Genomic DNA, 27,873 nt, shown 5'->3' with positions numbered 1-27,873 from the left:
GCTTGATAGTTAGAGAGAGGGAATCTCAAACATTACCTGTGCAGAGGGGCTTCTGCACACAAACCCTTGGAAAGCCAACAGGGAGGGTGTAGAAGCCTAAATACTGTGTTTGAAACCTCTTCTGGGCAACAGAGGTCAGCTGCTGTCAGATGAGGGTCTTCTATGGGTTCGTTGTGCTCAGAGGGATCAGAGAAATAATTAACATTTACTGCATGAGTCTTTCAAGAAGATGTCAGTGGGTCCCTTGTTCCCACCACCCTTTCCATTGCTGCATCTTCCTTCTGTGGCTGTGCTGCACAAACGACCTGCCCGCTCGTTGTCTGGGGCACAGACGACAACACTCCAGAGCAGCTGGGAGAGAGCAGAGGTTCTAGAGTCCGTGTCCCAGGGGACAGCCTGCCCTGGGGTGGGACGGAGTGCTTCCCAGCAGATATTCAGCTGAGAGGGGACATTTCAGCCACTGTTTGATCCCTGCTGTCAGCCACGTGCACTGCAGGCGAGGGGTTGTTTGCAGACCCCATCTTTGTTGATCGAGCTGGTGTGTGCACTGTCCCTGCCCAGCGCTGGCACTGCCAACCCCGCATGCAGGTTCCTGCCATCTCTGCTGAGGATGCAGTGGCTGGGTTTGTTCTGTTGACTGCAGAGACCACCCGGTGTGATGGAGACGAGGCTGTCAGGAGCCACTGTTCTCCTCTGCATGGTAGATGTTCTCCATGCATTTGTGATTGAAGATAAAGGAGATGTGTTCAGTAGAATGGCTTGTCCTGCTTTCCTGATGTTCGACAATGCCGCCTACTTGGCTGACATGACCTTCGAGCTCCCCTGCAACTGCAAGCCTGAAGAGGTCTCTTCTGTTGTCTGGTACTTCCAGAAAAACATGGGCAGTCATGAAACCACGGTCCTGACGGACTTTGCTGGCACCATGCTTGTCGACTCAGGCCATATCCACGCGGGCAGTGACGTCCTGAAGCGTTTCAGTATCCGGATGTTCAGCCTCATTGTCTTTCAAGCCCAGGTGACGGACTCAGGCCACTACCTGTGTGGCACTGAGAAAGGGGACTTCTTTTATGGCTATGATGTGGACGTGCAGCCCACCAAGCACATCACGGTGGCTTTTGTGGACAGAGACCAGCACGTTCAGGACAACTTCACGGAGAAGCTCTTCAGCCTCTTCACCACCTTCTGGGACTGGACTAGATGTGACCGCTGTGGGGTGAGAGGCGAGCAGCGGCGGATCGGGCTCTGCTACATGCAGAGCGCCCAGCTGCACCCTCGCTATCGCACCGCCGTACCCAATGTCACATCTTGTGGCTCGAGGGCTGTCCCCGCACGTTTCCAGCGTCCTGGCCGCCTCCGGAGACCTGAAGTGGCCATCCGAAGCTGCTTGACCCCTTGCCTGAAGGAGGAGGTCCTCAAGGAAGGCGTGCAGTCCATCTCCAATGTAATTTCCAAGCTGGGCGAGAAGTCCTGGCTGCCTCATGTCCCCACACAGTTTCACAAGCAGACCGTTGGAAGTGGCCTGATCATCACGTGCCCAGGAGCCCGTCCTGAGCATGCTGTAGCCTGGGACAAGGAATCCGTCCGTCTGTACCGCTCCCGCTACCTCATCGGTGTCAACAAGAGCATGAGGGTCTTCATTGACCATGGAAACCACCTGCACATCCGGCGGGTCCAAGTCAGCGATGGAGGCACCTACTTCTGCTGGCGGGAGGGCAAGATGGTGGCCGGATTCCGTCTCAGTGTGATCTACCAGCACCAGCGCCGGCGGACACTCAATGATCCCGAGACGATCTTTGCCATCAAGGCCATCGGCCTGAGCTATGTCCTCATCAGCATCGTCTTCGTTATCATTCACGTGTGCCGCTACTGCCGGCGGGTGTTTGGCTGGCCTGCCAAGACATAGCATCTCCACCATGGCCCCAACAGGTCACTCTTACACTTCAGACCATCCTCCTGTTAGAAATTTCTAATGTTTTGACCATTAGAAATCAAAATATTGCCAAGTGCCTGCTCATCCTCTCTTTTGGGTCAAGAGCGTCACAGCGAGGACCGATGTGGAAAACTCCCGGTGTTGCAGATTGGCACAGCTCTGCAGGGACAGGCGGGGATTTCACATGGCCACGATTTGTTCCTGGCTCTGCTGCTGGCTTGCAGTGGGGTTTTAAGCTCAATATAGTCCCTTTCAAAAGAATACTTGGAGTTCTTGCAAGATCTTCTGGCCAAGATCTACAGAGTTCTCGAACTGCATCAGTGATTTATTTGAGCTGTTTTTCTAAAAAGCTGCTAAAAAGATCCACCAAACTATTTAAATCCAATTAATTCTTGCTTTTTCTACCCTTTTTGTAAACTTTTTTTTCATTGCTGAGAACTTTGAGTGCCAACATTTCAAAACGTTCAATGTTCCTTTGAGCTCCTTAGCTGGAGCAAACCCATGTTTTTATATTTTGGTTTAAACATTTTTTCAGTTTTGAAGCAAAAAAAAAAAAAAATTCAAATTAATCTGGTGATTCTCTTCAGAAATTTCTCTGGTTTTGGTTGTTTCTTTTAACTTACCCGATGCATTACAGACTTAGGAGTCTATATTTATGCCTGACAAAATTATTATGACGGTCCTCCAAAGAGGATGGCATCTTTGCAAGCTTTAGGTGACCACTTGCTTGCTCCTCAGCATGGAGCAGGACTTCCTCATGGGGCTCATCTCCACTCCTTTTTTCAAGGACATGGCTTGGGGATCTCATCCTTCCCAAGAGAAATCCCGCTGTCCAGGAGAGCAGCCTTGAGGGGCCCAGTGATGCTCAGGCACTTGAAACATGTAGATGATGTGCAGGATCTCAAATCCACCATCAGCCCTGAGAGCTGCAGCCCATCCCAGGAGCTTCCCAGGAGCTGCAGCCTGGGTTTGTGCAGGGAAGGACCTGGGTTTGAGGTTGAAGAACCCCAAGGAGATCTCTGCTTCCCCTCCCTCCCTCCCAGGAAGGGCATGTCTCCCACCCCACTGCCTGGCTGCGGCTCTGGGGGCGTTTTTTCTGCACCCACTTCCCCTGTGTTGCCATCCTTTATGGGTATTGACCCATGAAGCGTTGGCCATGCCTGGGGCACAGCGCTGGGCTTGCAGCCCATGTTGAGTTTGAGCTCGGTTTGGGCTCCCGAAGGACCTCACTGTCCCGGCTGATCCCAAATAACCCATGGCACTGGCTGCGAGAGGTGGACTGCAGGCACGACCATGGTAGTGCAGCGCTTGCGTTAGCTTTATTTCTCATCTCAAGCTGTCACGGGCATTAGTGAATTAATTCCGTAGCAACGTGGGCTGCAAAGCTCCAGCCGGAGTCTGCTTGCAGGGGACTGAGCTCCCCTGGGCCACTGCCATCCCACTCCGGATGCCAAACCTGGGCAGCACCCTGGGAACAGCCTTTCGGGAGTCGTTAGCTGCAAAGCGTGCTCAGCACCTCAGCCAAGGGACGAGGGGGACAGAGGGGACAAGGGGGATGGCATCCCAGTGGCATCCCGTGTGCTCATCCCAAAGAGTCTATGGGGTACGGGAAGCGCTGCTGGGTTGTTGCTGCTACGTTAGGTGGCATCAGGGCAGGTTTCGCTCATGGTCAGTAGCTAAATCAAAGGTGGAGTCGGTGGCTGTGGGCAAGCACCGGGCTGGACGATGGCCCTGGGTGGACAAGTGGCATGTGCTGGTCTGGGGGGAGGACAGATGAGGGGACAGGGCCACATGGAGCCCAGGGACAAGGGATTTCTTCCAACCCCATCTTGAATGCCCATGCTGGGGTGGAGTTGGACTCCATGCATGGCAGGATTGTGACAGGGACAGCCCCGGTCCCTGGCCCCACTGGCTCCTAGCGTGAGCCTGGGTGGGACAGGCAGGATGAGGCTGGCTCTGTCCATCCTCCTCCATCTCTCCTGGGTCGCGGGAGGCACCTCCTGCTGTGAGAGCACGCGCAGGTGCCCCGACACCCTCCTCTTCCTCTGCACTCCCCTCCTCTTCATTTTCACCTGCGTGGGACCCCCCCAGGTGAGGGGCCGTGGGTCACCCCTCGCCACAAGCACCTTGGCACTGTTTTTCCACAGTGGAGCGATGGGCACATCTTGGTGGCGGACACCCAGTGAAGGTCAGGACAGCCCCATAGCTCTGTTCCAGGAGAAGCCCATGAGGCCACCCAGCCTGCTATGCCCACCACTGCTCCAGCCCCACAAACCACCCTGGACAGTCCGACGTCCCCTCAGGAACCCTCATTATCCCCATTTCATCACCCTTTGATACCATCCTGAGAGCATTGTGCCTTTCCATTCTCCCTTCCTCCTGCCCGTGCCTCCTGGCTAAGCCCACCAAATACTTGGTGACAGGGAAATGTCCCTCGCTAGCCAGTACCTTGCACCCTGCAGCCACCCCAGTGATACTCTGGGTGCGCTGGGAAGATTTGGGGTGGCCTCCCAGACCAGAGAATGGGCAGCAAGGTGGGATATGAGGAGAGATGCTCTTGGCACCATCATCTTGTCCAACCAGTGCATGGAGATGGAAACAGGATGGACTCTTCCCCCTGGGCACTGGTGAGCTGGAGATCCAGGGCAAGTGTGGGCACGGACCTAAAGTTACCATCCCCTCCGTGCCATGGGAACACGGAGCATCCCGGCGGGGGAGCTCGGCTCTGCCCGGCACCGCTCGCCTCCCCCAGGTGTTGCCTGTTCCCTCCCCGCACAGTGCCCGGTGGGACGGGTGCTTTGCTGGCAGCCAGCCCCGAACAGGATGTCAGCGGGGAACCTGGGGCATGGAGCGACGTGGGAGAGATGAGGGGTGGGCAGGAGGGTGATGCCCCCTGCCGAAACACCACTGGCTCCTCCTGTGACCCGTGCCCAGCCGCGGAGCTCCCTTGCAGCATCGGACGGGACCTACGGAGCTACAGCTACAAGCATGCGGCTGCTGCGGCTCGCCCGCCCTACATCATCTCCTTGTGCTCCTGCTTGGACTCCTTGATCACCTGGAGGCAGAGAGAGAGGGACCATCACCCCGCGCTCAGGCTCTCCTCCCCGGCTGAGCCTGCCTGGGCTCTGAATGAGCCTGGGGACAGGGACAGGGATGGGGACAGGGAAAGGGACAGTTTTCTCTATGAGCTGCCAGGCTGAGCTCCACCATGGTCCAGAGCTAGCTCATGCTGTGCTGGCAGGGCACTGGGATCACTGGGTCCCTAACTGGGCTCCTCCTGGGGCTGAGGAATGGTGGGCCCATGTGCACGATGTGTGTGTCCCCCTCCTTGGGGACACCCCATGGGGAGGCAGGGTGGAGGGGAGGCAGTATGGTTGATGCAGATGAGGACTTCCCACCTCTCCATCTCTGGTCTCCACAGTTTTGACGACAATGCTCCTCTTCACATGGGCTTCTGACACAGATTTAGTGTCCAGGCTGGTCTCTAGGGGACATGGGCAGGACATGGCGGTGACCTGGTGCCGGGGGTCAAGCGTGCTCAAGTGAAGGGGCCCAAAGGGAACAGGTTGGGCTGGACAACCCTGAAGCATGCGAGACAGTGGCTCTGGGGACATGACCAGCTTCGGGGACAAGGATATGGTTCGGGACATGGTTGGCCTTGGGGATGCAGTTGGCCTTGGGGATGTGGTTGGCACTGGGGCTGTGGCTGGCTTTGGGATGGGATTAACACTGGGGACACAGGTAGCACTAAGGACATGTTTGGCCTTGGTGATGTGTTTGGCTGTGGGGACATGGATGCCTTTGGGATGTGATTGGGCTTGGGGACAGGATTGTCCTTGGGGACAGAGTTGGCACCTGGGAACATAATTGGCCTTGGGGATGTGGCCATGGCACACTCCTCCTCCCATGTTGGGAGAACCCAGGAGTCCTGATTCCTTGAGATTTGGAGGAAAAGCTCCTTGTCCCTCTGGATGGGGCAGGGACAACTGAGGTGGTGCCTCCTCCCATGGAGCTCCCAGAAGCCACCCCTGCTTGTGCCGCAATCCTGGCCCCCACGCCCTACATGTGACCATGGCCTCACCTCGGATCTGCAGGTTGGAGAAGCTTTGCACGGGGATGGTGATCCTGCAGGAGCAATGGGGGGTGTTGGGAAGAGCACCAGGGTCCTGCTGCCCCCTGGCACACCAGCTCAGCCCTGCCCAGGGCTGGGGCAGGAGCGCTGGAGGATAGTCCCCAAGCAGGTCGGACACCCCAGAGGGACAACAAGGACTTGGGGATGGTTTGGGACATGGCTGGGGAGGGGGAGAGGAGCAGGATGGAGCCCCCACTCTGCCGTCACCTGCTCTCCTCGCCCTCCAGCAGCTTGCGGTACGTGGCAATCTCAACGTCGAGGGCCAGCTTGACATTGAGCAGATCCTGGTACTCCTGCAGGTGCCGGGCCATCTGCTCCTTGAGGCTGCGGATGTCCTCCTCCAGCCGCACCACCGTGTCCTGGTAGCCTGCTGTCTCCAGGGCATAGCGTTCCTCCAGTTCCCGCAGCTGCCTCTCCAGGGACTCGTTCTGAAGGGCCACGAGGGGAGGTGACACCCTCCACAGCCACCTCCTCCTAGGAGCTAGGGGGTTCTCCACAGTGCCCATCCATCTCCCATCCTTGGGGACCGGCCATTCCCCCAGCATTGGGTGGTGGTCCCCACTGCCATGCCAGGGAACCCTGTGGTGGTGGCAGCTCCCCAAGACCATGTCCCCCCCTTTGCACCCCACGGCTGTCACCTACCGAACCCCGCAGAGCCTCCAGGTCACAGGTGAGGGTTTGGAGCTGGCGTCGGTACTCGTTGGCCTCCTGCTTGGCTGCACGCAGGGCCTCCGCGTGCCGGGCGGCCGCATCCGTCAGGTCTGCGAACTGGCAGGGGGGACACGTGCCATAGAATGGGATTATGTGGCAGGGATGTGTCCCACTGTCACATGGCATGGGGACATGACCCAGCTCTGCTCCATGGGAGGGGCATGGCCCCAGTAGCATGTGGCATGGAGAAACGTCTCTGGTACTGCAGGGTGGTGGGACATGTCCCCAGTGGTTTCCCTGAGGACACGTCCCCGCTCCAGTGGCAGAATGGGACCATGCACATGGGATGTGCACTTGATGTGGCACCTGGGACATGTCCCTGTTGCCACAGCAGGAAGGGACACATGGGACATCCCCAAAGGCACATGTCCTGGAACCACATCCCAGCTCCCATGGGAGGGACATGGCCCCAGCAGCACGTGTCATGGGGACACATCCAGCCCCAATGGGAGGAAGAGACAGCGCACATAGAATGTGCCCCCATATGGCATGTGGTGCTAGGGATGTGTCCCAGCTCCTGTGGGTGGAAGGGACAGTGCACATGGGGCATGTGGCTGATGGCACGTGTCATGGAGGCATGTCCTTGCTCTCTTTGGGTGGTGGAACAGTGGACATGGGACATGGTAGCCCTGATGGTAGGTGTTGCTGGAGACATGTCCTTGCTTTGTGGGTGGGAAGGATGGTGCTGTGGGATGTCACAGGGGACACATTCCTGCCTCTGTGGGATGGTGCACATGGGCCATGTCACTGTGAACACAACTCCTTAGGGACCATGCCTGTGTGACTCACCCTGGGGGACACATCCCTGCTCCCCATGGGGACCAAACCAGGACACAGGACATGAGCGGGGATGCCAAACCCCATGCACTACCACCAAGAAAAACCGTCCAACCCCCGGGGCATCAACCCCAGTCCCAAGAAGGTGACATCTTGGGAGGGGACAGCCACCACCAAGCAGAGCCACCCAACCTTGGGCTGATCAACCCCAGCCCTGAGTAGGTAACATCTTGGGAGGGGACAGCCACCACCAAGCAGAGCCACCCAACCTTGGGCTGATCAACTCCAGCCCTGAGAAGGTGACATCTTGGGAGGGGACAGCCACCACCAAGCAGAGCCACCCAACCTTGGGCTGATCAACCCCAGCCCTGAGTAGGTAACATCTTGGGAGGGGACAGCCACCACCAAGCAGAGCCACCCAACCCTAGGGACATCAACCCCAGCCCTGAGAAGGTGACAACCCAGGAGGCCACCCATCCATTGGGTGACTGGCTCCCACCGCACCTTGGACTTGTACCACTCCTCGGTCTCCTGGACGTTGCTGGCGGCCATGGCCTCGTACTGGCTTCGGATGTCGCGCAAGGCAGCTGTCAGGTCTGGCTTGCTTGCGTCCACCTCGACGTGCACCCGCTGCCGGGCCAGCTGCTCCTGCAGCTCCCGCAGCTCCTGGGGGGACAGTGGGGATCAGCCCGACCCCCCTGTGCCCCGGGACCCCCCCGAGCGGGTTTACCTCCTCGTGGACCTTGCGGAGAAAGGTGATCTCATCCTGCAGGGTCCCCACCCTCCGCTCCAGGTCCAGGCGAGCCAAGGCAGCGGCATCCACGTCCTGCCACCGCAGGGGGGACAGGAGGGACCATCCCCAGGGCTGGTCACTGGGGTCTGCTCCCTCCTGAGCTGCCCGGTCCTGCCCCACCCCTGTCCCATCCCCGCCCCATCCCCTCCCCATCTCCATCCCATCCCTGCTCCATCCCTGTCCCATCCCTGCCCCACACCTGTCCCACCCCTGCCCCATCTCTGTCCAATCCCTGCCCCATCCCTGTCCCATCCCTGTCCCATCTCCATCCCATCCCTGTCCCATCTCCATCCCATCCCCACCCCATCTCCATCCCATCCCTGCTCCATCCCCGCCCCATCTCTGTCCCATCCCTGCTCCACCCCTGTCCTATCCCTGCCCCATCCCTGTCCCACCTCGGTCCCATACCTGTCCCATCCCTGCTCCATCCCTGTCCCACCCCTGTCCCACCCCTGCCCCATCCCTATGGGGAGCTGAGCTGGGGGCTGAGCCCCCCGGGTACGGGTTGGGGGGTGCAGGATCTGGCCCCTGCCCTCACCTGCCTGTAGGCAGCCAGGTTGCTCTCAGCCTCCAGCCGCAGGGTCACCTCGTCCTGCAGCCTTTGCCGGAGCAGAGGCATCGTTACTCGTCTGGTATCGTTACTCACTCAGTATCGTTACGCATTAGGCACCGTTACTCGTTAGCACCGTTACTCGTTACTCTCAGCCCCACGACCAGGTTCCCCCCAGGCTGACACAGCCCCATACCACCGGCACTGCACCCCCCGCCACCGTCCACATTCTTCCCAGGGTCACCCTGGTCCCTGTTGCCACCTATGTCCCTGTCACCACCCTGCTCCCCACTAGTGCCTGGTTCCCAGGGCTACCCTGGTCCTAGTGGCCACCCTGGTCTCTCTCTCAGTGGCCACCTTGATCCCTTGGGTACAGCCCAGTCCTCATACTGGTCCCAGGGGTCACCCTGGTCCTTGCCACTACCAGGGTCCCCATCACTACCCTGGTCCCCAGGAAAACCCTGATCACCATCCTGCTGCCACTCTGGTCCCGATGGCCACCCTGGTCCCCATTCCAGTGGCCACCCTGGTCCTGGTAGTCACCCTGACACCCATCCCAGCAGTCACTCTCAATCCTGCTCCTGGTGGCCACCTTGGTCCCCATCACCACCCTGGTCCCCAGGAAAACCCTAATCACCATCCTGCTGCCACTCTGGTCCCGATGGCCACCCTGGTCCCCATTCCAGTGGCCACCCTGGTCCTGGTAGTCACCCTGACACCCATCCCAGTGGCCACTCTCAGTCCTGTCCTGGTGGCCACTTTGGTCTCTGGGGTCATCCTGTTCCTGGTGGCCACCTTGGTCCCCATCACCACCCTTGTCCCCACCATCATCCTGGTTCTTGGTGGTCACCTTGGTCCCTAGGACTACCCCAAGCAGGGCAGCGCCTTACTTTTGCTGGAGGCTGCCAAGGTCCTCGGCAAGGTTGTCCCTCTCGATCTCCAGACGGGCCTTGGCGGTGGCCAACTGCTCCACGTGGCGCCGCAGGTCCCGCAGCTCCTCCTGGTAGACGTCGGCCAGACGCGAGGGCTCCTGGTCCCGCGCCTGGTTCAGCTCCACCACCAGCACCTTGTTCTGCTGCTCCAGGAGCCGGACCTTCTCGATGTAGCTGGCGAAGCGGTCGTTGAGCTCCATCATCTCCACCTTTTCGTTGGTGCGCGTCTCCCTGAACTCTGAGTTGAGCGTCGCGGCCAGCGAGAAGTCCATCCTGCCCGACCCCAGGCGGGCACCCACACGGGGACCCAGCTGGGTGCTGTGGGAGCGGGGGGCCCGGAGCCGGGCTGGGGGGCTGACGGGGAACACCCGGTACACCGGGGCGGTGGGGCCGAAACGGCGGCCGTAGGAGGACAGCCGCTGGCTCTCCATGCCGAAGGGGGTGGGTGCGATGTGCCTGGACCGGGGGGTTTTATGGAGCCCGGGGGCCCCCACCCGCCACCCCGCTGCTGGCCGCCGGCCAGGGAGCCGGAGGACCGGCACAAAAGCCGCCCTTTGTGGCGCCCGGCGGGCGCGGATGTGACCTGGCACCCAGCCTGGGCACCACGGCATGGACCCCTGCCCACCACCCGCCCCCGCGGGCTCTGCCGGGACCGGGAGGCACACGCCAGGGGGGGAGGCAGAGTGGTGGCCACTGGCATCCCCGGGGCCGGGGGGTGGGTGGGTGGGTGCAAGGCTGGGTGAACACCCGGGGGATGGGTGCGGTGCTGTGGGGCACCGTGGCGACTGGGTGCAGCGCCATTCACGCACACACCTGCATGCGTGTGCGCACACCCCGCCGTGCACACACACACCCCCCGTGCACACGCATGTGCAGGGGTGTACACGCACAGCCATGCATGCGGCTGGTATGGGTCTGTGCGTGCACACACCCCGTCCTGTACACACATCCATAAGGAGACATCCACACAAACGCGCGTGTACATCTACACACATGCGCACACATCCACACACGTGCACACGCATGAACACGTGCACCTAGAGATGCACACGCGTGTCTCTCCATGTCCACACACATGTGCGCTTGCACATACATCCCTCCATGCCCGTGTGCACGCACACGCCACACGCAACGCACATGCTCTTGCCTACACCTGTGCACACACACGCAGCATGCACAGACACGCACATGTGTGCTGCCTCCCCTGAACACGCGTGCACACGCACATGGAGCTGCACACACACACACCTTTCCGTGTATCCACCGCGCGCACCACCATATACGCACACACGGCCATCCCACTACGCACATGTGCGCACATACACGCATGTGCACGCGCACACACACACGCGTGCATACTCGCCCGCGCTCCCCGTGTCACATCCCCCTGGGACAAGCCCCGGCAGCTCAGCACCAGCCACCGAAGCCCCGTGGTCCCAGCGGGGCCGGGGCACTTTGGAGGCAGCCTGGCAGCGCGGGCAGGCTGCTAATTAAGGTAGGCTGCTAATTAAGTGGCTGAAGCTTCCAAAGTCCTTTCCACCCCAGTGGGTCTGTAAAAGCGCTGGCTGGCCGCCGCTGGAGCCTGGCCGGCACTCAGGACACCGGGTCCCCTTCCCAGTTCCGTGCGGGGCCATGTCACCAGTCACACGTGTAATGAGTTTGGGGGGTCTGTTGGTCTGTGGTGGGGGGGGTGGATGAGGGCCAGGACGCCTCCCCAGGCAGGGGCCGGGTGCCAGAGTGGCTGAAAGGGGCTTTGTGTGGGGTCAGAGCCGGCACTGCCCGGCACAGCCGTGGGGTGCCTTTGTGCCGGGGCACAGCGCTGCCGGGAAACACGGGGGGGACGGATCCAGGGCGGCCGTGGTGATGGGCACAGGGCCACCACCAGCACTGTCCCCTTCGAGCCACGGCGTCTTGAACACAAACCGTCCTTGGGCACCACTCAGACAGGCAATGGGTATGTTTTGGGGACACGGGGACACACGGCGGCACCAGGGGAGCAGCACGCAGTGGGTGTCCCGAGGGGCAGCTGGGACGAAGCTGGGGGACAAGGGGGTCCCTGGGGTGCTGGCGGGGATGCTGCAGGGACAGGGCTGGGGACAGACCTCGCTGGCTGGCAGCTAGATGGCAGCCGATGGCCGGGAACAGCTCCCTGACAGGGACACGCAGGCCAGGTCCCGCTGGACCACGGCCACCATCGTTGGGCCACCAACAGCGGCCAGTCGGGAGGGTTGTGGCAACCGCTGCATCCCTTCGGGTGCAATCTGTGGGGACCCAGAGCCACTGGGGGGTCATACTGGTGGGCTTGGCAGCACTGGGGCAGCACTCAGGGACAACCCCTTGCTGCCACATCCCCCTTTAATCCACAGAAGCTCCTTGTCCCCAGCCAGCCCTGTCCCTGTTGCTGTCCTGGGCCAGTGTCACCAGTGACGGGCAAGGGTTTTGCCCAGAGAAACGCCTGGTTTGGGGCACCTACGTACCCCACATGTGACGTTTGGCGTCCCCAGCCCGCCAGAAGAGTGACATCCTTGGGGACACGTGCTGTGTGACAGCCAACAGTGACAGGGGACCTCCATCCCTACAGACTTTCTAAAGTCCCCTGAGGTGCACAGCCCTGGTGGGGCAGGGGGGGGAAGGGGACAGAGCAGGGGGCGCGGGGGCTTTGGGGTCCTGCGCAAGCCCCCGCACCACTCTCCAGAGATTTATTTTCTCCCAGCTCCTACGCGGGCGGGATCAAAGCACGGAAAGCTGTCACTCCCGGCGGCTGCGGGGAGGCAGAGCTGGGCTCTCCCCCCCTCCTCCCCGGCCCCCTCTTAATGAGACAAACGAACTGGGAGCGGGCTGGAAGTTTTAATTAGAAGCTTCCAGCCTCTGAGAAGACAAAGGCGAGATCTGGCAGGCAGGAAAGTAGGGCAGGAGAAGCCGGTGACCCTGGTCCCGGTGGGACAGCAGCACGCCCGGAGCCAGGTCTGCCCTCCCTGTCCTGCTCCTGCCACGCTTGGTCACCTCTGAGGGTGGCTACGGGGAGCTGGCACAGGCAACCAGATGTGTCATTGCCCAGATGTGCCCTGACATGGCAGGAAGGGGGTCACAGGGGTGCTAAGGGACAGTCACAGTCCGCAGGTAGGGATGCTCAGAGCATTCTGCCCCAGGACTGGGGGCTCACGAGTGGCTGGAGGGGGAATCTCAGGGGGATGAGGAGAGAGTGGTGACAGGGACGGGGAAATGGCACAGAAATGCTCTGCTCCATCTCTAAGCAAAGCAGCGGGAAGGCAGGCAGCCTCCGCCCCCCCCTTCCCTGGGCCCTGGGACACCAAGCAAGGGGCCCAGACCTCCCCCAGGCACAGCAAAGGGGGCAGAAGGCTCCCACAGGACCCCCACGCTGATGGGAGATGTGGGGTGAAGAGGGGAAGCCCTAACGGAGCCCACCCCCAGGACCAAGGGCCTTTTCCAGGCCCGCCGAGACGGGAGCCGCTACCCACCGTCAGCTCCCCGCGCGAGGGGGAGGCGAGAAGAAACAGCCGCACGTCTCCCCTCGCCCCTTTGGTTTGAAACGAAAAGATTTATTAAAAGCGCGTGTTATTTCTTAGCATCACCCATCTGTTAGCACTCGACACCCCGGCGCGGATTAGAGAGGGGCTGAGAGGGAACAGCAATAACCCATCTGCTGCAAAAATACACAGGGCTGCACCAACAGGGGGGGTGGGTAACACACAACAGGGGACATAACCAGGACAGGAGGGGGCTGGGGGTGACTTTAGGGGCTGGAGGAAGGATGGGAAAAAAGAGGAGAGAAGAGAGGAAAAAGTTTGGCACTTGGGTTTGAACACTGGGAGGGATGGTGGAGAGCGGAGGCATCAGCAGAAGAGCTTCATGGATTGGGGGATGGGAGCGAGGGGGGCCCGGCGAAGTGCCGTCGGCATTGCGGTGGTCCTCTTGCTGCCTTTCCGGGTGAGAGTTCCTGAAGGATGTTCTGAAGCTGGAAAAAGGGGAGAAGCTAATGAGGCAACTCCTGGGTAAAAGCAGCAAATCCGCTCGCTTCTGTTTCCGTGCGGATGCTTTGGAAACCGAGGATGGCTTTGGGATGGAGGAACTCTTCACGGGGAAACCCCTCCCAACAGTGACCCAGGAGCCGCCAGCTCCCTCCTCCTGTCAAACCCTCTCCAAGCACCCACCACCCCTCCCCGTGGCTGCAGCAAACCCCAAACACCATCTTCCACCAGCACCAAACAGCCCCATTCCAGGGCTCTGGAGCACACGTCTTACGAGGAGCAGCTGAGGTAACTGGGGTTGTTTAGCCCGGAGAAAAGGAGGCTGAGGGGAGACCTCATCGCCCTCTACAACTCTCTGAAAGGAGAGTGCAGAGAGGTGGAAGTCGACCTGTTCTGTCAAGTAACTGGTGATAGAACAAGAAGAAATGGCTTCAAGTTGTGCCGGGGGAAGTTTAGATTGGATATTAGGGATTTTCTTTACTGAAAGGGTCATTGGGCATTGGAACGCGTTACCCAGGGCAGTGGTGGAGTCCCCATCCCCGGAGGGATTTAAGGGTTGTGTAGATATAGTGCTCAGGGGCACAGTTTAGTGGTGGGCTTGGCAGTGTGAGGTTAAGGATTGGACTGGATGATTCTAGGAGATTCCATGATTTTTGCCCACACCCGAACTGGAACGGGGCTGGCACAGCACCAGTTTGCTGCCTGCCCCGAGGCAGGGATGGCTCCCGGGGTGCAGAGGGGCGCAGGGCTCACCCGGGAGGCAGGAGGGCTGCGCAGGTTTCTTGCTGCTGCTTGGGCCTTGGGGGACGCGGCTCTGGACCCCATCCAGGGAGTGGGAAGCAGTGCTGCAAAAGAGAAAAAAGGGCCATTTTAAACGCCCTGAGGCTAAGGGCAGAGGTCCCCCATGGTCCCCAAATGTCACAGGTGAGGTGGAGCTGACACCAGCAGGGATGGGGGGGGGGGGTCAAGCCCCAGGGGGGAGCACAGGCAGGAGCTGCCAGCCTGTGCCGCCTGCACGGAGCGCTCTGGGACACGGGGTGCCGGCGGCTGCCTCACCTCTCCACTCGCTTCCGTTTCCGTGCGGATGCTTTGGAAACTGAGGAGGGCTTTGGGATGGAGGAACTCTTCACGGAAAACCCCGGGACACAGGCTCTGCAGCCAAGGAAAAGAGGGTTAGTGCCAGGGCCAGGTTCTGACTGTACACTCTCACGAGTGCCAACCGGGGCCAACGCCATCCACCTGCAGGGAACAGAAGTCACAGGAAACCCACCGGGTTTTGTAGGGGAAAATGATTCAAACAGGGATAAATCCTCAGGAGATCCGCACAGGAGGTGGGAGCCGCCTGGGTACAGCAGCTGCTTAAGGCCGCGCTGTTCCCCTGTACCTCAAATTTCCCCAGTTACGAGCTACAGGGACCATTTCCTAGAGCTACAGGGACCATTTCCTAGAGCTACAGGGACCATTTCCTAGAGCTACAGGGGGAGATAGGGAAACCTAAGGGTGTCCTGCGCTACCGAAGCTGTGCCAATCTCTGGTTTTGGATGGTCACACGCATTCACGAAGCTCTCTAGAAGCCAGAGCCTCCTTGAAGCACCAGCAATAAAAGAAACAAAAAAAAAAACTCAACAAAAACCCCCACGCTGAGCAGTCCCGACCCTCATTCCAACCCCTGTGGGAAGGGAGGTGATGCCCCGCCTGCTTCCCAGCCAGCACTTGGGCTCCAGAAGCCATCTAGAGGATGCTCCTCCATGTCCAAAGGGAAACGGAGAAATAGATTTTCTTGGAAAGCTTTTTATATCTCTGCAAGCAATTCACACGCGAGCTCGGCCCGCTGGCTGCCCGTCCTCCGCTCAGCTTCCCCTCTCTGCCGAGCTGCAGTCATCTGCAAAGGATTCACCCAAACAGCAAGACCACGGAGGAGGGAAATCCCCAAAAACCATGGGCAGCGCTTACCTGGGCACGACGGGGCTGTCCTGCTTGTTTTGGAGGCTCTGGATGTTCTCCCAGACAGGGAATTCAGACAGGTTGATGGCAACCGGCTCAGCCACGCCGGGTGACCCACCGTCCTCGGAGACGTCAAAAGTCACATTCAGGTCGTGGAAGGGCATGGTGGGCAGGGTGCAGCAGTTTTGGGCAGCCGACATCGCCAGGGGTACATGGCTTTTGGTGACCGTCAGCGGGCAGATTTTGGAGGTGTAACTCGATGGCACTGGGGAGACGGGGGTTGCCTGGGCTGCTGCTTTGAGACAGGGGCTGCCTGGGTTCTGTGTCACCTTGAGAGTCTCTGCTTCTTTCCCACCTCTCCACTGGCGTTTTATCTGTGTTTCGAGGCTGCGGGGAGCTCCCGATTGGGAAGCGGTGTTCATCTCGGACCTCCTCCTCTTCTTAATCGGGCTTAGAGCTGTTGGCACGGAACTGAAGAGTGGTGTGAGCCGCTGCGAGCATTGCAGGGCAGCACTCGTCACAGGGGCACTGGGCATGGCGACAGACACCTCTGCTGAAGGAGAAGAGAAGAAACAGAGTCACCTCCCTGTCTGCAGTTCCCAGGCACCCCCAAACCCCAGGGCATCCCCCTCCGTCCCCTGTCACAGTTCAGTAGAGGTCTGCCCAGCGAACCCTACAGCAGCCGTTTGCCAGCGGGTGTTTCCATCAAACGCATTAAACCCAGAGGAAAAGAGACAGCACAAATAATCCTGTGCTTTGCCAGCCCTAAAGGCACCGGACTGGTCCCAAAGCAAATGCCCCGTGGCAGTGCCTGGTCTGTCCCTGGAAAACAGGGACTGCAGAGCCCACAGCTTCGCCATCGGGTTTGTGCAGTGACACTGAGGATGAGGAGGAAGAGCTCAGCCCTGGTCAGATGCAGGCTGTCAGCTGGGAGGCTACAGCCAGGCTGACTTGGGCAAACGTACCATGGAGGAGTAAACAACAACACAAGAAAGAAAGAAAAAAAAAATTAGGATCAGAACTGCCGCTTTGGTCTCCTGAAGCAGAAATATCATTCACGTTTAAGCTGACTTGCACACACACGCTGAGCTCCCTGGAGACAAGGGCTGCTCAACGGCTCCTGCCGTGCCCCGGGCTGCCGGAGATGCTGGCTAGCCTGAATCGCTCTACAAAGCGAGGCTGGAACCGCTCTCGGCAGAACCCACTGGACCTCACGTCAGGACAAACTCATCTCTGCCGTGTGCCCACAGCAGGGAGCTGCCCCTGCCCCCCACCGACTCCTCCAGCGCATGCCGAGACAAAGGAGAGGGGACAGCACCGACTGTCCCGAATCCAAATCCTCACCGTCACAGCTCTGCTGCGTATTCTGGGCTGGGGTGGCCCCGCTGACCTCTGAGGGTCTGTTTGGAGACACGGGTTGCTCCAGGCTTACATCAGCTTCCCGATGGACCAGGCGCTCCAGTTCCTCAAATTCAGAGACCATGTCAGGAGTTAGGAGGTTGGCAACCTTCAGGAGGGAATATTGCTTTCGGGCAACTCTCAGGATAGCAGCTATGAGCCTGGGACAGAGAGAGAGACCCAAGAACCAGTTAGCAGGTGAGCTTCAGCCGGCGTCACCAGTACCAAAGACTCAGCACCATCAGCACCACCTCTGAGACACCTCCTCAGGTAGGGCAGGATCTATTAGCAGAGTTTTGGGAGAAGAAAGGCAAACTTTGAAGCTGTGAGATACCCCAAGCTGTAAATCTCTTGCCGGAGAACCCGAGCTGTGAGTTGTGTGTTCCCCTGTTGGTTACAAGGGACCAAATGGCATCCGCAGACCTTTCGCTGAGCCTCAGACACTCGTTAGCTCGGCTGGAGGCAGACAGAGATCCCGGCACACGTCAAGGCCAGCCTCCCTCAGGAGACCTTGCTAAAGAGGTTCGTTCTGCCAAGATGCTTGGGGCAGAGACATCAGCAGATGGTGCCATGGGAGCCCTGCCAGGGCAGGACCTGGGGGAGCTGAGGCAGGAGGAAAAACTTCGCGGAGGTAATTTCAGGACTAACAACGTGCACTTAAGGCTCACACAGTTGCTGTGCCTGGAAGCCTTCATTGCTGGCATTTCCAGGAGAGGTTATCCCATGGGATTACATCTCCAAGAGCCAAATCCCTTATTTTTCAGGGCAGGCAGTCATCTGCAAACACAGACCTGGTCCCACGTCCATCTAGACCATCCCTGGGATGGACACGTGCAACACAGGAGGGTGGACAACCCGTCCTCCATAGGCAAGCAAGAAGTGGTACATGGGGACAGCACGAAAACACTCACGTCTCTCTCTGGCTGCTGGCCAACCCCTGTAGAAGGCAGTTTGGCGTCTTCGGTTCCAGCTGGACATCTGTCTGGTGGGTTGCTGTGGGGCTGCTGGGAGGCATTTCCTCCGGAGCCTGGAGCAATCACCCAGAAGCCCACGATTAGCCCATATTTGAGCCGAGTTTAGTCCCCAAAATCCTCATTAGCTGGGAAGTTAAGGGGTTTTGCCAGCAATCTACAGCCCAGCCCGTGCTGAGTCAGGACCCCAGGCTGAGCTCCTGCCCTCTCCCAGCATGCCCAGTGTACTCCACGAGGTTATTTGAGCTCCCCCAACCTCCTCTGGGCTCTGCTCATCATGCCAAGCCCTCCCGCGCTGCCCACCCCTTCTCTCACCTCCTCCACTGATTCCAGCTGCAGCTGAACAGGCCACCCCGCTTCCAGCTCCTGCTGCTCTCCATCGCGCTCCACCTGATCATCCAGGGCAAGGCACGTCTTTGGGACAGCTTCCTCCAACCTACAGAAGCCAGAGAAGAAGCCACTGAGCCAGAGAAGATCCTCTGGTGAAGCCGTCACTTTGTGTAAGATGTTTTGGGATGGATTGAACAGATTTGGCCTTTGCAAGCCAGCTTCCCCCGGTGCTCACGCGCTGTGATCCATCAGGTTCTAACTATACCCAACCACAGTCGAGATGACGGTGCACACCAGCAGAGAAGCTCATCTGCCTTCTGACAGACACCTAGGCTCCAACCAGCACTAAAACCCTGCAGGCTCCTTGTCACGGCGGGACCCCAGGAGGTCACACCAAGCTTTGTCTCTCCTCCCTGCCAGACTCACCCGGGCAGCTCCACCAGGCTTGAATTGAGCGGAGCCAGCGGTGCCGGCGCCTGGTTCTCTGCCTCCTGGGCAGTGTCCTCGTAGGCACGGAGCTTTGCTCGCAGATCTGCCACCTGCGAGGAAGGATCAACTCTTGCTTAGATGGTTTCACAACCCCCCCGGGAGCTCAGCGTCCCAAGCAAACCACAGCTAAAGAGAGAGCCCTGCCCTCCCTGCCAGCGTCTTACCTCTGCTTTCAGCTGCTCGCAGATCACTGCGTATTTACTAGTGTTGCAGTCAAAGCTGAGCACGTTGCTCTTCAGCTGCAAAGACAGGGACAAAGGAGAGGTTAAAGAACCACTGGGGCAGCATGTTACCCTCTCCTGATGCTGGAGCAGCACAGCTACTCAGCTTCCTCCAAGCTCCAGGGTGGCTGCAGTGGACACGATCTGTGCTTGGGGACCCACTGTCCCAGTCACGAGCCTTTCTGGGCTGAAGGAGTTTAGGAGAAAACCAGACACACGGTGTCTGCAGCTTCAGCAGTTGCTTTCTGCCCGGAGCAGCACCCCCAGAAATGGAAATCTCAAGCAGGAGAAGGAAGGTACCCGCTAATCTGCCCCACCGTGCACAAAGCTCCTTCCCACCTATCTCCAGCAGCTCCCCAACACACGGCAAATCACCGCCGCAACATGAGGTCCTCACCGACAGCTTGATGTCCTTGGCTCGACTGGCATACTTGAGCGTGTTGTAGGTGTCCTCGTAGGCCAGCATGCAGGGACTCACGGCAGCGATCATAATGGTGCGGCAGTTGCCGCCAATGGAGTCCTTCAGCAAGCGCGTGAGCTTGCTGTCCCGGTACGGGATGTGGGTTTTCTTGCTCTGTGCCAAGAGATCAAGGGTCTGCTCAGCTTTTAGCCCTTGGGCACTCGACTCCAAATTCTGCATCACAAGAGGACGGCCAAGTTCATCCCACAACAGCTCTCAGAGCCCAGCTCAGGTAACCGTCCTCACCACACAGGCTAGACCATCACTTGAGAACACCCCTCACGTTCACCCATCTTGGAGAGCCAAAGCCCAGCAGGGCCATGTGAACAGCGTTACCTTTGCATCAGCCAGTGCGTTGATGACGTTGATGAGGGCCAGCAGCGAGCGGTTGATGTTGGCACCCTCCCGGAGCCGCTCTCCCTTGGCGTTGGTGACTGAAGCTCGCTCTGAGCCTGCCAGGTCGATCAAGCTCATCTTGGCCACTTGCAGATCCTGAGTGAGGCCACCAACGCGGTCCTGCTGCTTCACGTAGATCTGCAAGGACAGAGATCGGTGAGGCTGCGGCTCAACAAGGCTCACAACGTTGCTTGTTGGAGTCAGCAGCACCAGATTCAATGTTTATAAAAGGATGGCAAAGAGGATCACACAGGCTGTGAGACCAAGCAGGGGGGAAAGAGGAGCCCAGCACTGAGAAGACAAGTCAAAAACTCGGCGGTGACACGAGTAGCAAAGCCATGGAAGGGATCTCACAAGAAATGACAGAGCTACGGGAAATAATCAGCATCTCCTACGCTTGCTGAGTGATACAGCTGGTCAGGTCCTTGAAGGGCAACACGCCAACCCAGAGCCCTGCCACGGCCTGGGAAGTGCTCACGTATGTGGCAGCACCAGCCCCGACTCCGACTGTGGGTTTTGCCAGCAAACTCGGACGGCAACAGGGGCTGCAGCCCCCCAGACACAATCTTGTAGTGCCCCCAGGGAGGCATCCAGCCAGGGCTTTCCGTGCTGAGCCCAGTTCCCAGCTGGTGCGGGCAAGGAGGGACACAGCCACCGAGACTCACCTGGCAGCATCACTTCATAACGTCCCCTTCTGCATCCTTAAAGATCTCCCAAGAGAAGCAAATGCTTCCCCCACCACCACCCGATAACACCTTCAGCCCCCCAGGAGCAACTCCTGCATGGACTGGAGGTACCACAGAGATGCTGGAAGCTGGTAACTGGTCCTGCATCCTCACCAGAGCGTGGTTTGCCTGCCGGGAGGCAGAGCCAGCAGTGGGAAGGGCAAATTTCCAGCACAGCTAATGGATTCGCGGCAGGCAGGAATCCAGCACCCACCGACAAGCCCAGCTGGGAAGCCGGCTGGGAAAGCATCCAGACACCTGGACTTCCCCCTCACAAGCAGCAACAGGCAAGGCACCAGGTTCAGACGGAAATTACAGGCAGAACCCTCCGTCTCCCCACGCAGCCGTGACGGCCCTGCTAATTTGGGGAAGGGCCTGGCTGGAATTGAAATCAACTGGCAGGTTTCTGCAGGAGAGCACCGAGAAACCAGGGGGCAAACTTACAGACACAGCCCCCCCAGGTGAGCATAATTCCCAGTTCAGTGCCAAGGGGGAACACGACAGAGGAGACAGGCTGCCCCGTGTCACCCGCTGGGGAAGAACAAGCACAAGCCAGCAATAACCAGCCCCCTTTGTGCGGGGTCAGGTTTTAGGTATGGCTCCCACGTGCTAAGTCGACAAGAGTCAAAAGCCCAAAGTAAAATTTCAGCGCTTGGGAGATGTAACACCAAACTGGAAGTACGGGGCTATCCATGAGACGTGGTCACCAGCAAGACCAGTATGTACTGTTCTGTTGCAGCACTGGCTAGTGGCCTGCCCAGCCCTGTGCCTCCAATTTACCCCATGGCACACCAGGAGCAGCAGCAGGATCACCGTGATGCTGGTCCTGGCGGGAGCTTGCTCCCTAGCCCCCTTTTTGGCCCAGATCCCAAGCGATACCACAACCGCCAGCCCTCACCTGGAAGATGGCGTGCGAGCGGGAGGAGGTGGCGTTGGCATCAGTGGGATGCTGCGTCCGGTTTTTGTTGCCATTGGCCAACATCTCCAGGAGCTGCTCTGCCGATGAGGGCTGGGAGAGAATGGGCAGAGGGGAGGTATCAGCACAGCCCGTATGCGGGCACTGAGACAACCAGACACTGAGCAGCCACGGCGACTCAGGCTGAAGCATCCCGCAGCTCTGCAGGGCTCGTTTCAGCTCGGGGTCCCGTTTGCTGCCAGCCAAGAGCTGTGCAGACAGCACCCCCCATATCTTCACACCCTCCGTATCTTCACACCCTCCCCGTGTCCCCAGGACACACATTCGCTTTCAGAACTGGTGTAGGCAGTGTTGCCCAGACCTTGTGCCCTTTTTTATACCCACCTGGTGGAAGGAGAGACCCTGAACCACAACTCCTTTCTCAGGATCCTCCCGGATGGCCAGAGGGCCCTTGGGCTCCAGCAGGTCGTGAATCTGTTCGTTGTACACCTGGAGCAGGGAACTCAATGTCAGGTTGAGGTTTGGTTCCTCAGCAGTGAGAGGAGCTTTGTAACGTCATGCACAACCTGGTGTCCCCCCCAACACCACCTCCGGGACCTTGTTAGACCGAGAGCAGCTGATGGTGCTCTAAATGCAGAGGACAGCTCAAGAGGGCTTTAATGGCAAGTCACTATGCCACCGCTCCTCTAAAGCCCTTTCGGCCAGGAAGCCCTCATCGCTACATGGACCACAGCAAGGCAGAGAAAATCCCCTGACTCCAGATAAGAGGAACCAGCAGCACCAGTTCTCCAAACTGAGTGGGTGCTTCCAGTCGGGCTCTGGGGATGCTGGGCACAGCAGGTAGCCTGAGTGTGGCACTACAGGGTCCAGATCAACCCCAAATCTTAGCAACGGTGACCCGGAGGCAGGAAGGGACATGGCTCGGCCGCAGTGTACCTCCTGGTAGGAGACTAGGACCTCACAGCTCTTCTCCTCCTTTCTGGCCTCGATCTTCTTGTACAACTCCACCATGGTGAGGTACATGATGCCGGGGTTTTTCTCCGAGCCCAGCATGGTGTAGGTTTTTCCTGCTCCAGTTGCGCCATAGGCAAACACTGGGAGGAGAAAAGGTGGATGGTCGAAATGAACGTTAATTAACGGGAACGGACGTAACGTCCGCTCCTTGCCGGAGAGGAGAGTTTCCCGCAGCAACCCCTGCAGCGGGGGTTGCTCGCAGGCTTCGCGAAGATGAGGCAAAGCTAATTACCCTCCGTCGCTGGCTGCACTAGCCTTTAGTGCAATTTTTTTTTTCCTCTTTTCAGCCTCTCTAATTTAGCAGACAGAGACAGAACGAGTCCCCAAACCATCACCTACTTAGATGCTCTTAGTCACCCCTGAACCTTCCCCTTAACAAGCTGAGCAGCCCCATTCCCCCGTCTCTCGCCAGGAGGTGTTCCTTCTTCCAGACCTTGTAATTCATCTCATTTTTCCCCCCCCCATCTTTCAACACCCTCTTTGAAGCATCACCATCAGAGCAGGACACACTAATCTAGAGAACCTCAGCCCTTCTCCCCATTAGCAGCACTCGGTGCTTCACAACTCTCTCATTTAAGGATCCTGGAGTTATTTTATGCAGATAGAGACACGAGATGTGCCTGCCAGGTGGGCATGGTGACAGAGGCAGACTTCAGCAGCTCACAGAGCATGCTGGAGAGCCAGGAATAGCATCCTCCGGTCCCAATGCCCGGCCCGGCACATGATTAGACAGGAGAACGGTCGTCTCCCGCTTGGTGCCTGCCTCGCAGAAGTGATGTGCTCGTTAAGCCACTCGTAGGCTGACAGCCTGCGAAAAGCACGAGGGTCTGCAGCGGCAGGCGAGGAGCTTTCAGACCCGGCACGGAGCTTTCCAGACCCAGCTTTGTGGTGCCGCCAGCCCGGGAGACACGTGCGAGGGGCACAGCAGCCCCCAAAGCATCCCAACGTGTCTGCTTTGCCCCAGACCCTGCTCCAACACTCAACATCCTCCTGAAGCTCTGCCCATCATGGCGATTTGGGCTGGGAAGGGATGGTGAAACCAAGGTGCTCTTTGCACCACGGATCCACCTGATTTCTTCCCATCCTTCCCACCCCAGGAGAGCAGAGATCAAGCAATCCTCATCCCTCAAAATACCCGGAAAGCGCCTGCCCAGCCTCATTTTCTACCCCAACGCCCACCTCCATCTTCTACATTGCACCTCCTAGAGCACCAAGCGCCACTGCAGCTCCCAGTGTCACAGAATGACAGAACAGCCCAGGCTGGGAGGGACCTGAAGAGATCATCTGGTCCGAGCTTTTGTGGGAAAAGGAACCTGGATGAGATTATCTCACAACCTGTCAAGTGGCATCTTGAATACCTCCAGCCATGGGGACTCCGCTACGTCCCTGGGGAAGTTGTTCCACTGTATGTTCTCACCGTAAAAAGTATCTTTCTTATATTGAAGCGAAACCTCTCAGTACAACACATACCTGTTGCCCCTTGTCATCTTCTTGTGATGACAGAAACTCCATCCTCTCTGTAGCCACCCTTTAAGTACTCAAAAACCGATGAGGTTCCCCCCCGAGCCGTCTCTTCTCCAGGGAGAAGAGCCCCAACTCTTTCAGTCTTTCCTCCTAGGGCACGTTCTCCAGCCCTTGAATCATCTCCACAGCCCTCCTTTGGACCCTCTCTACTCTCGCCTGTGTCCTCCTTGAGTTGTGGGGGCTACAGCTGGACACAGCACCCCACATGCAGCCTGACAAGCACTAGGCGGGATGATCTACCTCAGCTAGAAACATCACTGTGGCTGCAGACAAGATCTTGCCTTCACCACTCCTGTGGCATGCTGCTGACTCCCATTCAGCTTGTTGCCCACCAGGACCCCTAGGTCCCTCCCAGCGAGTCTGCTCCCCAGTCACGTAGATTCCAGTCTGTACTGGGCTCCTGGGTCATCCCATCGCATGTGCAGGACTTTACACTGTTCTTCCTCACCTGCTTTTCCAGCTCGGGCAGATCTCTCCCTGTCTGCTCCACAAACCCTCTCCCAATAAAAGGGTGAGACCCCATCTGGTCCAGCTCTGGGGACCCCAGTACACGGAAGACGTGGAACCATCAGAGCAGGTCCAGAAAGTGATCCAAGGGCTGGGACAGCTCTGCTATGGAGACGCTGAGAGAGTTGGGAGTTTTTCAGCCTGGAGAAGAGAAGGCTCCAGGGAGACCTTACCGTGGCCTTTCAATGCCTAAGGGGCGGCTTAGAAGAAAGATGGAGAAAGACTTTTTGACAGGGCCTGTAGTGAGAGGACAAGGGGCAAAGGTTTTTAACTGACAGAGAGAAGGTTTAGGTTGGACATAAAGAAATATTTTCCCATGAGGGTGGTGAGCCTCTGGCACAGGTTGCCCAGAGAAGCTGTGGCTGCCCCATCCCTGGAGGTGTTTGAGGACAGGTTGGACGGGGCTTGGAGCAACCTGGGCTGGTGGGAGGTGTCCCTGCCCAGGGCAGGGGGTGGGACTGGATGATATATAAGGTCCCTTCCAACTCAAACCATTCTGTGATTCTATAAGAACGCTTCATGTTTCATTTCCCCTTATTTACCTGCTGAGATTACATGACATTTCCATGTCAGGATCGTCCCTGTCCTGATCACATATGCAACCATTCCAGCTCGGTGCCACCAACAAGCTGAAAGCTTTATCTTTTTGCATTGCTGTTGTGTCCCCCTCTCCCCATCTGCTTGAGGGCTTCCAAAATAAAACCACAGCTCCGCTGAGCCCACCCAGCCCGGGAGGGATGGGGCAGAAGCTCCTGCAAGGATCAAAGGCACTTGCCGGCTCTTACCAGAACAGTTGTAGCCATTGAGGACACTGTCCAACACATTGTGGGTGGTGTGCTGGAACACCTCCTCCTGCGTTGCCCTCTCCCCAAAAACCCGGTCAAAGACAAACTTCAGGTCTTTGCCCTGGTGCTTGGGCCCGCGGGCAGGCAGCCCGCTGCCAGAGGGACCGCTGGGCTCCTCAGGGTTGAAGACGAGGATGTTCTGGTCAACGACGCGCAGGATGGGGTGCGCAGCCCGTTCTCGCTCACACGGGGCGGAGGGCCGCACGCGCACCATGACAGTCACGGTGCCCTCCTCGGACGGGGGGCCTAGTGCCATGGGGACAGTGGGGAGTTGGGGTGGGGACATGGTGCTGGCTGAAGGACACGGCTCTGGGCTCAAATGTCCCAAGGCTCTCATGCACTCTGGGGAGAGGGAGGAATGGGTCAGCTGGAGGGTGAAGCAGTGGAGGGGGAGCCCAAGGCTGGGCAAGGCCTCAACCCCCACCTTGGGTCCTGCTCCCACCCCCTCCCTGTTCTAATCCCCACCCCTATTGCCACCCTCATAACCCCCCCAATTACCCTACACCCCCTTTAGGCCCCCAGAGCCTCCCCAATGACCCTACATCCCCTTCAGGCCCCTATAGCCCCTCTCACAGCCCTACACCCCCTTTGGACCCCACACCCCCTTCAGGGCCTCCAGAGCCTCTCCAACGACCCTTTGGGCCCCAATAGCCCCTCCCACGGCCCTGCCCCCCCACCTTCAGGCCCCACAGTCCCCCTCACAGCCCAAACCCCTCACCTCCAGGCCCCTATAGCCTTCCCCCCCACAGTTATACACCCCCTCCAGGCCCCTATAGCCGCCTCTCCACAGCCACACACCCCCTCCAGGACCCTATAGCCACTCCCCCCTAGCCATACTCTCCCTCCAAGCCCCTATAGCCGCCCCCCCCCCCCCCCCGAGCCATACCCCCCTCCCCAGGCCCCTATAGCCGCCCCCCCTCAGTCATAACACCCCCCAGGCCCCTGTAGCCGCCCCACCAGAGCCATACCCCCCTCTCCGGGCCCCTATAGCCCTCCGCCCGACAGCCATAGCCCCCCCCACCTCCAGGCCCCTATAGCCCCGCCCGCCCCTTTTCCGCCCCGCCCAGGGTCCTTCCACCGCTCCCGGACCCCCACACCGCCTCCTCCTGAACACTATACCACCCCCTCAGCCCCTATAGATTCTCCTCAGCCCCTGCGCCCCCACCCCGAGCCCCTATAGCCACCCCTATAGCGACATTTCCACAACGCCCACACCGCCGCTCACCCGCCACTTCACCGGCTTTCAAACGGCCCGCCAGGCCACGCCCCTCCTTCCTCATTGGCCGCTCGCCGGCTCTCTTCTCCCATTGGCTGCCCCCGACCCCGCGCCCCGCGCGGTGCCCCACGGGAGTTGTAGTCCCACCGTGCCCCGGGCCAGCCGCCATCTTTCCCCCCCCATGTCCCATCCCAAACCCCATCCCCTGCAGTGGCCACCGGGGCGGGGCGGACCCCTGAGGGCGGGAGAACCGGCGGCCCAAGCGCTGTCTGGCGAAGAGATCCCGGCCAAGGGCTTGGGGGGGGGGGGGCAGAATCTAGGGTCCCCCCGATGCCACCTGGGGTGTGTGGCTGCAGCTGCGCCAAGCCTTAATGGCAGCCTTCTCCTCACAGCTCATGGCTGACAGCCCCGGCCCTAACGAGCCACTGCTGCCCACCCACCACCTTGTCCCCGTTAATTAGCACTGAGAAACGAGTACTGGGGACCTGCTGGGGCCTGAGGGGGGACACCCACCCCCTGTCCCCAGGGCCACCCCCGTGTCCCCAATGGCTCCTGTCCTCAGACCCCAACGCAGCTGCTCAGGAGGCGGCTGGTGGCCCCGGGGACCTGCTGTCACCTCTAATTGGGCCACGTCCAGCCCGCGCAGAGGCAGTGGTGACAGGCACATGTGCCGGAGGGTCCCTGTGGCTCTGCTGGGCCTGACCATGTTCCCCCCTTTGCAGTGGGGATGCCACGTCCCTGAGGGGACACCCCCTCCATAGGGCCACCTGGGCTCTGGGGACAGGAACGTGGTGGCAGTGGCACCCCCAGCGTCCCTGCTGGAGGTGGCAGAGGTAACATTGGCACTTGGGGACAGGAGCCCCTCGCCGCATCCCCTGGCTGGGCCGGTTTGGGAACCCAAGAGGGGTCGTTTTTTGAGGGAGGGGAGGGAGATGGCAGGAGGACCCTGTCCCCGGGATGGGGGACATTGGCTCTGCCCCACGCGGGGACACAGACAGCAGACGGGGAGAGGTCACAGCTCTGCTTTACCATGGAGTCGCCCCGGGGTCGGGCAGCAAGGGCGGCTCCCACCCCCTCAACGCAGCCCCCCGGGATGGGGCAGG

At 59.3% G+C, this 27,873-nt stretch overlaps 3 protein-coding genes across 3 annotated transcripts; 1 reads left to right on the top strand and 2 right to left on the bottom strand.

The window, feature by feature from the left end:
- Positions 1–658: 658 nt before the first annotated feature.
- Positions 659–1,903, top strand: FAM187A (family with sequence similarity 187 member A; the record flags this gene model as incomplete). The annotated part of the gene is made up of 1 exon (XM_082494905.1): positions 659–1,903. One exon carries the CDS (start codon positions 659–661, stop codon positions 1,901–1,903), a length of 1,245 nt encoding a protein of 414 aa, XP_082351031.1.
- Positions 1,904–4,943: 3,040 nt separating this feature from the next.
- GFAP (glial fibrillary acidic protein) lies at positions 4,944–10,256 on the bottom strand (the record flags this gene model as incomplete). Its single annotated transcript, XM_082494893.1, has 9 exons — positions 4,944–4,985; positions 5,329–5,414; positions 6,012–6,055; positions 6,270–6,490; positions 6,705–6,830; positions 8,055–8,216; positions 8,281–8,376; positions 8,882–8,942; positions 9,784–10,256. 9 exons carry the CDS (start codon positions 10,254–10,256, stop codon positions 4,944–4,946), a joined length of 1,311 nt encoding a protein of 436 aa, XP_082351019.1.
- A 3,423-nt stretch (positions 10,257–13,679) lies between these two features.
- KIF18B (kinesin family member 18B) lies at positions 13,680–25,810 on the bottom strand (the record flags this gene model as incomplete). The annotated part of the gene is made up of 15 exons (XM_082495042.1): positions 13,680–13,801; positions 14,568–14,659; positions 14,871–15,053; positions 15,768–16,311; positions 17,103–17,317; positions 18,068–18,183; positions 18,443–18,563; positions 18,884–18,996; positions 19,111–19,185; positions 19,565–19,741; positions 19,964–20,161; positions 21,647–21,757; positions 22,049–22,153; positions 22,601–22,758; positions 25,495–25,810. The coding sequence occupies 15 exons, from the start codon at positions 25,808–25,810 to the stop codon at positions 13,680–13,682; spliced, it is 2,646 nt and encodes an 881-aa protein (XP_082351168.1).
- Positions 25,811–27,873: the final 2,063 nt, after the last annotated feature.

This window comes from Vanellus vanellus, assembly GCF_965231255.1.
Source record: "Vanellus vanellus genome assembly, chromosome: 24".
Lineage (NCBI taxonomy): Eukaryota > Metazoa > Chordata > Aves > Charadriiformes > Charadriidae > Vanellus > Vanellus vanellus.
This window is presented reverse-complemented; position numbering and strand designations above follow the sequence as displayed.